This window comes from Sorex fumeus, unplaced genomic scaffold, assembly GCF_029834395.1.
Source record: "Sorex fumeus unplaced genomic scaffold, SorFum_2.1 ptg000041l, whole genome shotgun sequence".
NCBI lineage: Eukaryota > Metazoa > Chordata > Mammalia > Eulipotyphla > Soricidae > Sorex > Sorex fumeus.
In genome coordinates this window covers 1,508,311-1,522,585 of record NW_026606098.1, presented here as the reverse complement: position 1 = coordinate 1,522,585, position 14,275 = coordinate 1,508,311, and the positions used below count along the sequence as shown (strand labels likewise).

Sequence of the window (14,275 nt, the reverse complement as noted above, 5' to 3'; positions counted from 1 at the left end):
CAGTACCTTCTGGCCCACCCACCCTCACCGGGCAACTACAGGGATCGCCCAAAACCGAACACTGCAACCGGAAAGCATCAATGAAGAACCAACAGGACACGCTCGGATTCCCCACACCATTAGCACCACCAGCCACCAAGACACAGAGGCAGAGCAGCTGCAGTGTGGGACGGAAACAGACCAGGGAGTCAAATTCATGGACATGGTTCTTGAATGAAAAGTCTACTGTAGGGGCCGAAGCAATAGCACAGCGGGGAGAGCGTTGGCCTTGCACGCAGCCGACCAGGGTTCCATCCCCAGCATCCTGTATGGTCCTCCGAGCACTGCCAGGAGTGATTCCTGAGCGCAGAGTCAGGAGTAATCCCTGTGCATCGCTGGCTATAACCCATAAAAAAGGAAAAAAAAAAAAAGAAAAAGAATCTACTGTACCACACCAATAATTAAAGCGCCATCACAAAGATCAAGAGGTGAAAGATGGCAGCAGGAGCCACAGGCCAGGGCCACGCAGAAGAGAGAGTTGAGGAAGAGGGGGCCAAGGCTGGGCTAGCCCACGCAGGGCCGGGCGGTCAGCCTCTCCAAGCTCAGGATCAGCTGCAGTCCATGCGCGATCAAGTACCCTCCAGATACCCTGTGAGGACTCAGCACCGCGAGAAGCCAGGCTGAGAACATGGGCCCTTCAGCTCCTACAGCCCTCAACTCGGGGGAACCTTACACCCAGAACTCATGCACACAAAGCCAGGGGTGCCCTGAAGCCGCTCACCCAGCAGAGAAGCAGGTGGGGCCAGAGGGTCAGGCCCTGGTTGAGCCAGGCTCTATTCAAACACTCACCCATGGTCCTAAGACCACTGTCAGAACCAGACTCTACAGCTCAGGGGTAAGAGAGATTGCACAGCATGTAAGGGGCTCGGCTGCCTTGCACTCCTTCAGCCTAGGTTCCGTTCGTTGAGCCCCAAATAGTCCCCCGAGTCCACCAGCAGTGATCCCTGAGCACAGAGCCAAGAGTAAGCCTATTACTTAGCACTGTTGGGTGCAGCCCAAACCAAACCCTACCCCAGCAAAAAATAAGTAATTTTTTCCGAATAAAAAGTGTGAGTGACATCAGACAATTATACCACTGGGTGTACAAATTCACACTTGGCCGTGTGAAGGGGACCATACACAGTGCTGGGGACCCAACTGGGTTTGGATGCATGCAATGCACGCATGTTAACCCCTGTACAATCTCTCAGGCTTCATTTTAGGCACCATCTCGCATTGCACTACACCTCAAACCCAGAGTAGACATTTCTCATCTAAAACGTTAGGACAAACGTTTCAGGGGAACAAGGAAGCAGCAGGGGCACCAGCACTGGAGTGTGTGTACAGCATTGAGGCCAAAGGGGGAGGGGCAATCTCGGGGACCCTGGCGGATGGTGTGCTGGAGTGATGTGTGCAGAGAACTACTAAGGACAGAATCAGAAATCATGATGCCGCAATAAAAATGAGGGAGGGATTAGAATGCTAAAAACGAGAGTTGGGATTTGGGGGGGGGGGGGGTTAAGTAAATAAATAATAAAAACCACGTTAACTTTTTTTTTTTAATGTCTGGACCACACTTAGCAATGCTCAGGACTTACTCCTGATGGAGCTGGACCATAAGGGGCATCAGGAATTGAACCAGGCCAGACCAGGGAAAGGCAAGCATCCTGTCCTCTATACTCTCTCTGGTTCTGAAGCTGCTGTTTTTAATTTTCAGGAGAATCTCAAGGGAAAAAGCACAGAACTCAATTACGAAAAAGTTATGCAATTTTACAGACATACACACAATGTAAAAGGCTGTGGCTAGTTGCTAGTGTGGTGCTAAGAACAGAAAGGGCACAAAAGCCCTTACATTTCAGATTCTGGGAAACCAGGAGAAAATGTCTAAAACAGAGGGTCAAGAAAAGTTTGAATCATTTTCATAATGATCTAGTAAACTCAGTAAAAAAAAAAAAAACTTTTTAAAATAATAATCTTGCAAAAAAAATAATCTTGCAAGAAGAGAGTTAACAAAAACTATTTTGCCTTCATCTTTCTGGGAGAACCTTAGTTTCGTTTTGCTTTTTAATAACAGGTCTGTGTAAATAATGCTGAATTTAAAGTAATGGACACAATCAAGAATTTTAAAATGAAGACTGTGCAGCATCTGACAACTCAGGAGCAAGAAAGAGGAAAGGAAAACTGGTTTCTTACTTTCAGGATGGATTGTATTTTATTAACAGTAAGCATGCTAACCGAATAATTACCATTAATGTAGAAGAAAGCACAGATCTGCATCTAACATGTTAGGTAGAGCATGGCCTGAAAATCAAAGGCAGAAAGGCTGACTAGAGGTCACAGAAACAGCAAGCACTCCGATCTTTTTAGATCTAGAACTTTACACAAAGAAACTCTAAATTCTTGTTACTATGAGAAGTATTTACATTTTTCGGGTGTCTGCTTTTGAGTATCTGATTCCATGTGGTTAACAATTTGTGGGTGATTAAGTAAAACTGGAAGCAGGGGCTAAGAGACAGTGCAGCAGGTAAGGCACGAGCCTTGTATGCAACAGACTTGGGTTTGATCCTTGCACCCCATCGGAATGGTCGCCCTGCCAGGAGTGATTCTTGAGCACAGAGACCGGAGTAAGCCCTGAGCACAGCCAGGTGTGGCTCAAACTCTGAATTTTTTTAATTTCAAAATGGAAGTCAACTTCTTGTGCTTTCCTCTTATCCCAAACACAGACCCAGTTAAATAGGGTCTATCTTTGTTCCACTGTGTTCCAAGACGAACCTCAAAGAAACACAGGTCCTTGGGCAAAGGAATGAGGGTGCCCAACCTTCACTCCCCCAACCTTAGGCAACTGCACCTGCTTGCACCTGCTTACACCTGCTTACAGCAGCACTGCCCCCCCCACTTTTCTTTTTAAAGGATCTTATTAAAGTCAACCAAAATTCATTAAAAAAAAAAACTTTTAAAACAATGCACAAAACTTTTTTCCAAAACCATAAAATTCAAATTACTCCTGATGCCAAAATTTAACTTCACTTAAATACAAATCCACATTTCAATTCCACGGTCACGGTCACGGTCCTCCCGCTGTTCATCGATTTGCTCCAGCGGGCCCAGTAACATCTCCATCATGAGACTTGTTGTTACTGTGTTTCAATCACCGCCAAATAATATCTACCACTCACATTCAAGTCAGAATACACTCCCTTTAAAAGCCATCATGATGTTCACACTTTCCAGAAAAGCTAACAAGGAAGCTCATTGTATCTTACCAAAACCAAAGAGTAAATTACTTGTAAAACCCCTCAGAATCCCTTTAAAAGAAAAAAATACAATACAAAAACAAAACAGAAGGCCACAATCATTGAGATTAGCAGTTTTATTCTCAACTGTTCACCGAAAATTTGAAAACCTATGTATTATGCTGTAGGTATTATACTAGTAATGAGTAAGATCTAGTCGAACACTCAGCTCAAACTCCAAGACCACCTTAGGGTGCAGAGGAGGGCCAAGCAAGGAGCCCCTGGGACAGGAGCATGCAGGCTGAACAGGTGCCCTCGGCCTGCTCCTAACTGCTCGCTGGGCTCACCTCTGTGTCTCCCTGTGGGCTCACAACCGTGTTTAAACAAATTTGTTTAGAACAGGGACTGGCATGAGCCAAGACTTCAATGAGGAGTACCTAAAACTCAGAAACCTATCCAAAAGCAACAAAAGAAACAGGAATTCAAAGAACACAGGAATAACTAGCAATAAGTAGTCAATCTCACTAATATTCAAGCTAACACAAATATTTAGTTACGTTCCGTCAAATTAACAAATCTGTTTAAATACTCATGATTCAAGAGTATGGAAAAAATTCCATATGCAGCTGACAGAAATATAAATCATACCTGAAAGATATATTTGAAGAGTCGGAGAGATAGTACAATGGGGAAGGCACTTGCCTTGCATGCAGCCGACACAGGTTCAATCCCCACCCTGGTTCAATTCTCAGGTACCACATAAGGTGTGTCTCCCCCAGAGGCCCTCCAGGAATGATTAGGAAAGAGTAAGTAAGCCCTGAGCATCTGAATGTGTGGCCTAACAACAAAACAAAAAGGATGTGAAAATATGTATCAAAGTCTTAAGCATGCATATTTAACTTCCAGAAAATGGACCCACAGCAATAAAGCAAAGAGGAATACAAAGACTGCCACAGTAATGTTCTTTTAAGCAATATTTATCAACTAATTAGAAACAATGTGGGAATAGGTTAAATAGTAAATGATTTGGAGAATACTAATTAGCCACTTTAGACCAGACAGTAACAGAGTACTACTGACGGAGAACTGTTTCATTGAGCAGACCGCAGCCAGGCACAGGTGAGGAGGGAACCAGCACCCAGCACCCAAGACACAGCTGGAGCACTGGAAAGTTTAACTTTCTTTACTCAAATTCTACTAGAACTTGGTTTTTTAATCAAAATGCATAAAGAACTGGACTGTGATGAAACAGTACAGAACCATCTGAGCACATTAAACTCACCCTGGGCCAGCACCAAAGCTCCCAGGCTGGGCAGCACTCTGCAAACAGAAGGTGGGGGCTCCGTCCCAAGGACCCCCAGGTGGAACCCTGTAGCCACTAAGCACTGCCAGGCCCGGCCCAAAAAGAAACCAAAACTGGTTCTTAAAAGGACTTTATGGTATGCAAATTCCAAGTGGAAGAAATACACTCACACTCACACTCAGAGAGTGGGCAAGAGAGAGGCCCAGCGCCCAGAGGGGAATGAGGACAGATCCTCCCCCACCCCGCCTCCCCGGGGTGGCAGAATGGGAGGGCTGCATCCACCTCAGCTCTTCCAACAGGAAAAGTGCCGACCGCCATGGAAGGCGAAAAGTTCCTGGAGATGATACCATGTATGGATCATGGATCGTATGCAAAGGACAAAGCATGAAAAACTGGACTGTGGTTTCCAGAAAATGAATCCCTTGGTTCCTGACAGAACTCTGTCCCTGCCCTGTTTTCCCTCCCTCAATGTGTTCCCGCAGTCCTGAGTGATTCCAGAGTGCAGAACCGAGGCTGAAAAGGAGTGGTGGATCAGTGAAAAGTCAGTGTCGTGTCTATGACAGATTAAAGCAGGCAGAAATTCAACAATACAGGCAGAAAAGTTAAAACATCAATAGATCATATGAAAAGACATCAAATGCCTAAGTAAAGTGAACATTGCTTTTTTTTTAAAATGGGCAGGGAGGGGGGAGCCTCCAAATAGACATAAACAGTATGGTAGAAATTGAGATTTAATAAAAGTGGAGTACACCTACAAGGCATATACCAATATACAATCAGCACTGTATAGATTATGAAGTGTTAATACTCAACTGTGCTTTTCATTGCCCACTGAAGGAAGTGAGCGGTGCCTTATTATTGGTTCTCTTTATTATCTTCCTACTGATATATCATACTTCAGCTCTCTACTATCTTCCTCTCATTAAGTGTTCTGGGATAAGCAGGTCTGAGCTGGCAGCTCCCCTACTTTAGAAATGTCACTAAAAATCAATGGGGCCAGAGAGCACAGTCAGTAAGGTGTCTGCCTTGCACGTGGCCCACTCAGATTCGATGCCCACCATCCAGATGCCCCCCCAGGGCACTGTCAAGAGTTAATTCCCGGGGCCAGAGGAATATATATAGTGGAGAGGATGTTTGCCTTGCACACAGCTGACCCAGGTTCGATCCCCGGGATTCCATATTGGTCCCCGGAGCACCGTCAGGAGTAACTGCTAAGTGCAGAGCCAGGAGTAACCCCTGAGCATCGCCGGTTTGGCCCAAAAACTAAAATAAAAACAACCCAATTAGCAGCTCCCTCATGCCTATGTTTCAAGCATGGGGTTTAGAGAATTACCCTTTACCTCCCTGCCACAAGGCCTGATTCATTCTTGCTGTGGCTGCTTGCACTGTTTCTTCAACACGACATTCAAACATGTTGTCTGGGTGCTGCAGGGATGGCACAGTAGGCGGATGGAGTGACTACTGGCACCCCGTATAGCCCTGAGCCACCGCAGGAGTGATCCCTGAGCTCGGAGTCAGAAGCCCCCAACATCCCCGGACGTGGCCCAAAGACAGGCAGACAGAGTCCGATGTTTTCATACTGGAGTCATTTTCACTGCTAAGAGCCCTGGCTCACATGTTTTCCTAGAGTCAGTTTGGTTAATTTGGGGACGTCACCTGGCAGCGCCTAAGAGTCAGCCCTGGCTCGATGCTCAGGGGACCACGCAGAGCTAGAGATGACACACATGAAGCATGAACTCCAATCATCTGAGAATTTCTTTTATACTGCTCCCTTGCTGATGGTGTGTGCGAGAGAGTTCTTGGGGTCAGAGAAGGCAGATAGCACCGCGGTGCTGGCTTTGCACGCAGTCAACCCTAGTTTGATTCCCCAGGATCCTGTATGGTTCCCCTGAACCCCACCAGTACCGAGTGCAGAGCCAGGAATAAACCCCGAGCATAGCCAGGTATGGCCCCAAACCAACACAAACTTTTACCATCTTGCACACTTCCCTCAAGTGAGATTTAGTTTTGCCTTGATACCAAGGATTTTCTTTTGTGCCCAATAATTTGTAGGGAACACATCTACAGTCCTGGAAAGGCAGTACAGTGGGTAGGGCAGTTACACCCTGGGTGCGCCATATAGTCCCCTCCTCCCAAGTCCATCAAGAGTGATTTCTGAGTGCACAGCTCGGAATAACCCCAGAGCAGCATCAGGTGTGGCAAAAAAAAACTAACAGGAACATATCCATGTAGACAGCGTTTCTGCATCAATTTCTCAGGTATTTGGGGCCAATAGCTATTACTCACCCTGGACTCACTGCCCAGCACCAGCACCAGCTGGCCTCAAGGCATCACAGACAGAGCCCTGCAAGCTCACGAGCACTGCTGGGGAGCACGGGTGGGCCCCGCCTGAGCAGCAACACTCTGGGGCCCATGGTAACTGATGCTTGGGGGCTGGTCCCGACACCCCACCGCCACCACGTGGGAGGCCCTCCACCCCTTAGTGCTCCTCTGGCCAGGTACACATGCCCTTTCCAAAAAGAGTAAGAGCATTTTTAATTCCTGGGAATCAGGATCGCAATCAGTATTTATTAAGTTTCACTACTTCCAGGGCTGGAGCAATAACACAGCGGTAGGGCGTTTGCCTTGCACGCAGCTGACCCAGCTGAGGCGGGTTCGATTCCTCTGCCCCTCTCGGAGAGCCCGGCAAGCTACCGAGAGTATCTTACCCGCACGGTAAAGCCTGGCAAGCTACCAGTGATTTATTCAATATGCCAAACACAATAACAACAAGTCTCATGATGAAGATGTTACTGGGCCCGCTCGAGCAAATTGATGAACAACAGGAGGACAGTGCAGTGCTACTTGGGCACTTCTTCAGACTTTTTGCTTACATGTCTGTCAAAAAAAAGCTTCTTTAATAACGCATATTCTCTAAAATGGTCCTTTAATCATTTTTAAATTCTTTTTTTAATGTTTTCTTTAATTCATCTATTCTTCTAAAGAAAGTTTCTATTGTGGTTTTGCAACTATATGACCCTCCTACTTTAGACATCACTTTTCAAAATGATTTTTTTGTTGTTGTTCATTTCTTTTTCCTAAGTTATCACCATTTTCTCAATTTCCCATATTTATTTAAGTTTCTACTGCTCTTTCATACCTGTGTTATTTTCTACCATTTTTTACGTTCATTTTGAAACACCAGGTAATAGTTTCCGTTTGTTTGCGGACAGTTCTCACTGGCTTGCTTTCACTGAATAGCATCCTCTTCATTCCTTTTTCTTCTTTTTCAAGAAACTGGATTTCACTGCAAATCTTGTCTCTCATTGTCATATAAAATAAACTTTTAGGAAACTGCAGTAAGTCGCTGGACCCCAGCAATCATTGTCTTGATGAAGTTCGACAACTGCCCCAAGAATACCATCTCCTGGATCCAGGGTGACAGCACAGTGGGAAGGGCATTGGCCTTGTGCGCAGACAACCCAGGTTCCATCCCTGGCACCCCAGATGGTCCCCTGAGGCCACCAAGAAGTGTCCCAGAGTGTGGCCCAAAAACAAAGCAAAGAAACAAGAAATCTCCATCTCAATCACATGACAGAGACCATCCTCTCAATTTTAATTACTGTTTCTTAAAAACAAAACCACCAAGAACCACTGCACTCTCTGGAGCTCCCTCCCTCCCTCTGGTCAGCTGCTGACCCTCTGTCTCCTGCTTATCAGGAGTTCCCTGCAGGGACCAGATGGCTGCACCGTCCCCCTGCCCCCAGGAGGTGGGAGACCGACCCCACTGGGCCTTTGGAAGACTGGCAGCTCAGCCACTCTGCAGGCTTGCCGGACTGTCTCTCCAGCTCACTCCTCAGGCCTGCCGGCTGTCCCGTCTCCAGCCCCCCAGAGGCCGCCACTTCCCTCCTCAGCCCTGCACAGATGCTCACTAGTCAGGCCTCGCAGGGACTGGAGCCGTTGCTACTCACCCACATTAGGGTTTGAGGGGACGTTGTTTACCTGCTCTTCTAAAAAGTGTCCACACATCCTTCACTGTTACAAAAAAACAATAAAGAAAAGATGCTCTGCTGTCATCTTTCCAGAACTCAAACATTCCTTTGGAGCTACGTTTGGAAAGGATCCTAAAATCTACAATAATGAATGTGACTCTATTTGTCTTCAACTCGGTCTTAAAACAAAGGAACTAAAAACTAAGAAATTCAACTTTGCAATGTGGCTGGCCTCAGGTTTTCTATCTCCTATACTGTATGTTCTTTTATGGGATACATACATAATTGTAATCACTGGTTGTTTCTGCTTATATACTTGAAACTTAAATTCAGATGAAAATTGTTTTCTGGTATAAGAATGGCAATATATATATATGTGTGTATATATACATATATATGTATGTATATATATATATATAATCCTTTTAGAAGTGCTCACTGCACACATTCTCTGACCCAAGAATTGATGCAAGACAGACAATAGGTTATACCAAGATTCTAAGTCACAATCCTCTGATTTGGAGCAACTATTAAGAACTGTTAAGATAAAAATCTAGTAAGTAAAGAAAGATGGCGGCCGCACGGGAGCCTTGTGGAAAGCGGGTTTGAGCTGGGCTCGGGGAAGCGGCGGGGACCTCATGGGAAGGGGGGCTTTGTGGGCCGTCCCCCACGCCCCACCGAGGTCGCCAGCTGCCCCCCACGAGCGGCTCTCCGGCACGGCCACGGCCCCGGAGACACAAGGACTTAGCACAGAGAACCAGCCGCTTGGAGCAGAAAAGCAAATGGACTTGTGTTGATCCGCGCCACCAAGCCTGCCCGGAGGGGGAAGGGCGTTGACCGGCCCACCCGCTCCTCTCTGGAAAGAAAGATGGCGGCCGCACGGGAGCCTTGTGGAAAGCGGGTTTGAGCCGGGCTCGGGGGAGCGGCGGGGACCTCATGGGAAGGGGGGCTTTGTGGGCCGTCCCCCACGCCCCACCGAGGTCGCCAGCTGCCCCCCACGAGCGGCTCTCCGGCACGGCCACGGCCCCGGAGGCACAAGGACTTAGCACAGAGAACCAGCCGCTTGGAGCAGAAAAGCAAATGGACTTGTGTTGATCCGCGCCACCAAGCCTGCCCGGAGGGGGAAGGGCGTTGACCGGCCCGCCCGCTCCTCTCTGGAAAGAAAGATGGCGGCCGCACGGGAGCCTTGTGGAAAGCGGGTTTGAGCCGGGCTCGGGGGAGCGGCGGGGACCTCATGGGAAGGGGGGCTTTGTGGGCCGTCCCCCACGCCCCACCGAGGTCGCCAGCTGCCCCCCACGAGCGGCTCTCCGGCACGGCCACGACTCCAGGGCACAGAAATCAATCTCTTAACTAGCTAACTTTTAATAGAAATTCTTCCAGGGTCAATAAGTAAAATAGCAGAAATTCAAAACCGCGCGGCCGCTATTGCGGCCGCGCGACATCATTTTATTCTTAAACCAAGTTGTAGAAAGCAAATCATTTCACAACGCTGTTTCAGCATGTCTGATTGGGGGGGGGGGGTGGGTCGTAAACTCTAAACAATAATTGTGCATGTTCTATCGAAATAATCTATCTAGTCAAAGTAGATAGAGTATTAACTAGAACTCATCTGCCTCATAAGAATTGGGAGGGGTGGGAGGTGGGGGTCTATTGGGGTTCGGGGTTAAAAATGAGTATTGGTAAAGGGAAATGTGTTCGGTATCTACATGACTGAGACCTAAACCCGAAAGCTCTGTAACTTTTCCCACAGTGATTCAATAAATAAATAAATTATAAAAAAAAAAAAAAAATCTAGTAAGTAGACCATGTGCAAATGCCATAAAATCATTCAATAAAAACCACGTCCTAGGGACTACAGTGATAGTACAATGGGTAGCTTCCCTTGTACACAGCTGACCTGGATTCAATCCCCAATACCCACTTTGTTCCCCAGTAGTCCACCAGGAGTGATCCCCAAGCACAGACCCAAAGGTAAGCCCTGTGCACCACTGGGTGTGGCCCCAGAACAAAACAAAACAAGACCATGCCCCAGAAACAAAGAATACTGGGAAGAAAAGTATCTACTATTAGTGTTCTTACTTTATATTCCTTAAACTTTTTACTCCACTCAGTACACACTCTCATAGTTTCTAAAATAAAAGCGTCCTCCCTTTTGGCAACTAGAAATTTAATCTTAAACTATAAATCTCCATGTTCACAGGACTAGTGAGATAGTACAATGGGTAGGGCGTTTGCCTTGCACACATCTTGCACACCAAATTTGATCCCTGGCACCACTTTGAGAAGTTATATTGCGGATTTAAACATTTATAAACCCTCTGATCCAATACATACCATTCCCAGGAATCAACGATAAAATGATTTAACATAAAACCAAACATTTATACACAAAAGTTAATACTTTTTTTGGAAGTGAAAAGGAAAAATGAAAAAGCACTCTTATAAGGCATATCTAACTAACCAGGAAAAGATCATACAATGAAAACATCTCAAAGCAGCACACTTTAAATTTCTTAACAGGGGCTGGAGTGATAGTACAACAGGTAGGGAGTTTGCCTAGCGTGTGGCTAATCCGAGTTCAATCCCCGACACCCCATACGGTCCCCCAGCACTGTCAGGAGTAACCCCTGAGCATCTCTGGATGTGACCCAAAAATCAAGAAAGTAATTAAAATTTAAAAATTAAATTTCTAAACAGACTCATCTTCAAAAAGTTAGTCATTTTGATACCTCTGGGTTTACTCCAAACTCCAAGTGATGACATGGCACTACAATTAGCAAGTCATTAATGACAGTATATAACGAGTATTACATAATGATAAACAATTAGTGAGAATATATAAATAACATAAAAATTTTCAACCCTTTCAAGAACATTCTCAGCAGACATTAAGGACGATCTCAATCAAACCTAACAGAAAACAAACAGCAAATGGGTGATGGTGCTGGGCACAGAGTTTGATTTGTGTCCCAGATCAGTAACTGTGTTATCTCCCTATTAAGCACTGAGAAAGAGCTTAACTCCAAGAACAAAAATCGACTGGATTTACCACGCAACAAAAACATTAAGTTCAATAAACCACTGAGAGCCAAAGCAGAGAGCCCGATGACAGCACCTACAAAAAGCCACCACCAGGCACAGGACAAACTGTTTTCTCCCCCAAAGCTGCAAACACTGTATCTGAAATAGGCCAATGACCCTCATATTAAACTAGTACAAAAACATCTATAAACCCAGGTATTAGATACAAAGTGACTTGGGCATGCTGCAAGGGTGGGTCATCTGTCTATCAGGCCCAGAAGGCCCGGGAAATCCACTTTCTCTTGCGAGTACACATGAGCACTCTAGAAGAAGCGTTCCCTGAAGGCTCCTCTATCGTCTGGATGGCTTCTAGCCATTGAATAAAAATTAAAAAAGTATACATACAATACATACAAGAGCAAACTGCTGCTACATCAATGATCATGAAAACTGTCCATTTTGTGCTACTAACAGTAATATTCAAATTCCAAATGGGAACAATCCCACCAATAATGTGAATCCCAGGAGCAGAGCAACCCTAAGGTCTTTCCTTTATTAGTTAATAAATATTACTAATTTGTAAAGAATACAAGGCTGAATAAGATTAGCTAATACACTAAACTGAATTTTTTATGTTCTAGCATTCGTAAAATTAACTTGAGGGGCTGGAGAGATCGATCGTACAGTGGGTTTGGTGCCGGCACTGCACGTGGCCGAGAAATCTACGGTTCAATCCCAGGCAGCGAACACTATGCCTCATCCCTCACCATCCCTAAGCACCGCAGATGGTGGCTCCAAGCCCTCCCTTCAATGTTTTGTAACTTGATTCCTTTATAAAGGTCTTTACTTTTCAGACAGTTAATTTCAATTACGAGCCTTCTGAGGAAACGTTCTGTAGGGGCCCAAGGAGATAAGAGTCTATGAGGCAGTCGCCTAACATGTGGCTGACCCCAGTTCAATCCCTGGGACTGCATATTAGCCCTGAGCCCAGATCAAGCCCTGAGTGCTTTAAGTGTGCGCCCCTCACAGTGTGTGTATGTGTGTGTGTGTGTGGGGGGGGGTGCGCTATTTGGCAGCCCTCTGTGTCTTGAAAAAGTGAACTGGAAATAGAGCAGCAACTCTGCTAGCTAAAATCTCGTCTCAATCTAGGAGACACAGCCCCTGGGTGGTGAGGGCCGAGGGAGCAACGGGGCAGAGGCAGCACAGAACAGCTTACGCCATCTAACAACGAAACTTTCTTCTGATTCTATCTCTTCTGTACAGATCCCCGTTTCCCTGACGATGAAAGGTGTGTGCAATGGCCACTAGCCCTGAGACAGGCACCATGTCCACATGGCCACAGACCACCCCTCTCTCCCCTGCTACTCAGGGAAAGATCAGATTCTCTGAACCCCTTGTGGAAACCAACCACAACAGCTTTACACCAATAATGTAATTAAATAGCTAGTCATGACTTACATACTGGCTTAAAGGCCAGTCAGTCTGTCAAAGACGACATATGCAAGACACCTAGTTCCGCAGAGTACCTCACAATGGGCCTGGCCTGATGTAAGAATGTACATGTGCAGGGGCCTAAGGCCAGCAAGGAGGACACCTGCCTGGCATATGGACAAATGGTTCAATCCCCAGCACTCCAAACGGTCTCCCAAGCCCATAAGGAGTGGCTGCTGAGCACAGAACCAGGAGTAAGCCCTGAAAATCACTAGGTATGGCCAAATATGTGTGTGTGTGTGTGTGTGTGTGTGTATGTGTAAAAGTTAACAATCCATTAGCTCCATTATATTTTCAAGCGTTTAAATATAGTCATAAATGCTTTTAACAACCTATACTTTTCCAGGTATTAACAACATATCCTCAATCAATTATCAAGCAATCAGAGTAATTCAAAAATGCTCTCTCCTAAATACTAATCACAAAGAATGAAGAAAAGAAGACAAGGAGAGAGAAAAGAGTACACAATAGGGGAGGGAGAGGCAGAAGAAACAAGGAAAAAATAAACTCCCAAACCAATCGCACTTTTTGTGGAATCATGTTACAGGTGTAACATCTCTGACTGTCAAACTGTTATTGAAGATTAACAGCTATTCCCTGTGCCTTTGAAACTCTTAAAGATGTGTTCTTTTCTTTGAAACACAATCATAAAGATGTATCTCTTATTTTTGACAGAAATACTTCAAATCTCACCAATATACTAGGCAACCACCTAGGTCAAGAATTAGCAATTACTATGTTGCATTTGTACCAATACTACTAAAAGTCAGAGATTACCAACTAATTCCCAAAGTTTAACAAGTATCCCAATGATCTTAGCATTTATCAATCTAAGCCACACCCCCCACTAACCCTGCTGACCAGAAAGCGCCCCAGCACGCATTCATTCTCTCAGACAGGTACAGTTCAACTACATTTCAAAATTTGAGTCACCTGTATGCATCGTCTTCTTTCAAGTCTCATATCATCGTGATGGGGTGGGGGAAGGGAGGGAAGAGTCCGGCAGCAAAACTAGAACACTGTGTAGAGAAAAACAAAGTATGGTAAGAGATGAGGGTGCAGATGGTCCCCGCAAGGGAGGACTCTAATGCAGCTACAATCCCCAAAACAATTATTACTGCAAATTTATTTACTAACATTAAGTTTACTTAAAAATAATTTTCATTAATAAAAATCAAGTGTATACATATAATATATAAACATAAATGATATACACACACATATGTGTGTATATATAC

At 45.5% G+C, this 14,275-nt stretch overlaps 1 protein-coding gene across 2 annotated transcripts in view; it reads right to left on the bottom strand.

Moving 5' to 3' along the window:
• The window catches only part of DYRK1A (dual specificity tyrosine phosphorylation regulated kinase 1A), a 77,881-nt gene extending 63,825 nt beyond the window's left edge, over positions 1-14,056 (bottom strand). For both annotated transcript variants that reach the window (XM_056119375.1, XM_056119376.1), the window contains exon 1: positions 13,971-14,056. In XM_056119375.1, the coding sequence (XP_055975350.1) occupies positions 13,971-13,980 (10 nt within the window). In that variant the 5' untranslated portion in view covers positions 13,981-14,056. The remainder of the gene's footprint in view (positions 1-13,970) is intronic.
• Positions 14,057-14,275: the final 219 nt, after the last annotated feature.